Consider the following 2,647-nt stretch of genomic DNA (forward strand, 5'->3'; position numbering starts at 1 on the left):
AAATGTTGAAACTGGCCTGTTACTAAAAAATGAACCATCAAAAGAGGCTCTGTGATTTCCAGCAATATTGAAGCACCAGTGCCTTCTGATAAACTATATTAAAAGTGGAAGGAGTGGAAGCACTGTATGGTAAATTATAAAGTGGATTACGATATGAAGCACCTGAATACTGTAAATATAAACATCAGTTCAGTCAGAATTTGTCAAAAGCCTTCTATTTAATCTAGCAATGCCACCCAGATTTGTAACCATCATTAGCAGCTTCAGAGTCCTGTTCCCTGAAAAACCTTTCAAATTTGTCCAAGTAGTCCGGACGATGAGGAAGGAGGTAGTAATGTGTGGCACTAGCCTTCTTCCCATTCTCCAAAACGGGAACGATACAGGGCGAGCGGGAGTTGGGTAAGCCCTCGCAGCTCTGCCGCTGCTGAGCTTTACTGACATACTGGGGATTAGGGGCAAAGCTCTGAGTGGGCGGCATTACTCCGTTGACGTAAATGGGGAGACTCTTGGGACTGGACGCACGGGGGCTGCTGCAGGGAATGGGCTCCCTTGGGGGGACTTTAGGAGGCTTATCCACGTCAATCAAACTCGACTGCATGTCTGCCGACCACCGCTGGGTGTCGGTGTTCCTGCTGGGACGAGGCGGGATGGGAACACGGGGAGGAATCTCTGGTTTTTCCTGCGGGTGGCTGTGGTTCTGATGGTGGCCCATCAGCCGAAGGTTGGCGGGTTTGAACGACCCGGCAGGGCCGGAAAGAGAACGGCGTAGCCTTCTCTGCGGCCTGTCTTGCTGCCTCACCCCATCCCTGTGTGTGACCTGCTCTCTCTGCTGAACCTGCTGCCCTTGGGACCTGAAGCCGCTGGTACTCTCGCTATAGGCGTAGTTGACCTGCCCGCACCCTCTGAAGCTTCGTCTGCCCGGCACACCATAACAGAAGGCCAAGGGCTTAGAACACCGCTCTGGCACAAGCCGCTCTGTGTCGTCTGTGCTCGTGAAAAACTCCACCTCGCTGTCCACCACGTCATCGGAGGACATGTCGTCCAAATCCGGGAGAGGGGGTAAAGGTTTGGTGCATCTACGGGGAGAACACGGGGGCATGTGCTCGTACACAGAGAGTTTTTGGAAAGATGGAACCACCTGGTCTCCTTCGGGTGGGATGTGCATGGAGTGCTCCGTATATGAGGACAGGAAGACATGTGTAGGAGAACAAGTCTTCAGGGACTGACACTGAGGTGCAGGGCTCTGGGAACAATATGAGCCGGACATCTTTCCTGTTCAAAACATCACAGCAGACAAAAAACATGTTCAATGCTGTGCCCTTATCAGACAAGGTACACTTTTTAAATAATCCCTGTGGCTTTTTTTTTTTAATGATAATCAACGATAACAACTACATGTTATCACACATGAGAGAAAATAATTTTACAGTACAAGATAGATAAACAGTAATTCACTGAAACAATTTTAGGTCCTGAACCACTGACAGCCAAAACATTGCTTAATGACAACAGGAATCACTTATCAGCAATGCGAGCGACAATCTCACAGCTTCCTATAACCTTCTATGCTTCCTGAGAAACATCCAGCACAGACACAAGGAACAGAGTGACCAGACTCTGATATGCAGATTCACTCCCACTCGTGTGGAGCTTTACATGCATTACAGGTTTCTGGCCCAATATTCAGTTACTTACTCTCTGTGTAAACAGATCCGAAGTCTTGCTGATGTGTTTTCAGGTTTTGTTCCATGGAATTTTCATCAAAACTAAAGTACAGGCTGCAAAACAATAAATATGTATTAAATCTCATGATGAGGGAAAAAGTAGAACAATATTTTGACACAGATGTTATGAATAAATGGCAATGGCCAAAGTCATTGTGTATATACATTTGAATATCTTTAAGATTTGCTTCCTCAGAAAGCTTTCTCACAAAAATGTCTGCCACATCCCTGAGTCAACTGATGTTTTCCTGTCAAGTCTCAACACCAAGAACTGAACTTGTCAGACTGAAACTTCAGTACATTGGCAAGACACCCTCTGGGCTGTCAACACTATTCATTTTCCATTAATAATTTAAAACAAATAATGGCTTTCATTTCCTTTAGCCAGTGGAGGAAGCAGGTGTACGAATTAAAAACAGAAAATGGCTGGAAGGTTACGTCTTCCATTATAAACCAAGGTTCTCTCATACAGTTTTGTGGAAAAACTGAGCTACAGCTAAGGACTGTTGTACTGGCACCCACTTGCTCATGTCATTTTGCTGATCCCAGTAAGGTCTGCTGCTGGGTATGTTGGGCAGATGCGGGCTCTTTAAGGACGCATGGTTCTCTGGTGCTCTGAGGCTGCTGGTACTCATAATGAAGCTGCTTCACAGTCTTATTCAAGCCATTGGGGACTTTACCTCTCTTCAAAAGCTACTGGCAAAGCTGCAACAGAAAAAAGGATGGAAAACAAAACAAATCCACATTTAAAAAAGATGAATGAAGTTATTTTCATCAAGCAGAGGGAACAAAACCTACAACAGCTCATGCAGTTCTGCCTTGAGTGATGTTCCTCAGTGTGTCATTTGTGTCAACCCTTTGTACATCAAACCAACGCAAACTTGCTTGAAGCATGGTAATTACTCAACCCTCAGGTCACCAGT

The 2,647-nt window shown here is 45.7% G+C and overlaps 1 protein-coding gene across 1 annotated transcript; it reads right to left on the reverse strand.

The window, feature by feature from the left end:
- Positions 1–223: 223 nt before the first annotated feature.
- On the reverse strand, positions 224–2,359 carry errfi1b (ERBB receptor feedback inhibitor 1b). The gene is made up of 3 exons (XM_030767737.1): positions 2,247–2,359; positions 1,696–1,778; positions 224–1,272 (listed from the first exon to the last, which is right to left on the reverse strand). The coding sequence occupies exons 1-3, from the start codon at positions 2,357–2,359 to the stop codon at positions 224–226; spliced, it is 1,245 nt and encodes a 414-aa protein (XP_030623597.1).
- Positions 2,360–2,647: the final 288 nt, after the last annotated feature.

This window comes from Chanos chanos, chromosome 3 (genome assembly GCF_902362185.1).
Source record: "Chanos chanos chromosome 3, fChaCha1.1, whole genome shotgun sequence".
Classification (NCBI taxonomy): domain Eukaryota; kingdom Metazoa; phylum Chordata; class Actinopteri; order Gonorynchiformes; family Chanidae; genus Chanos; species Chanos chanos.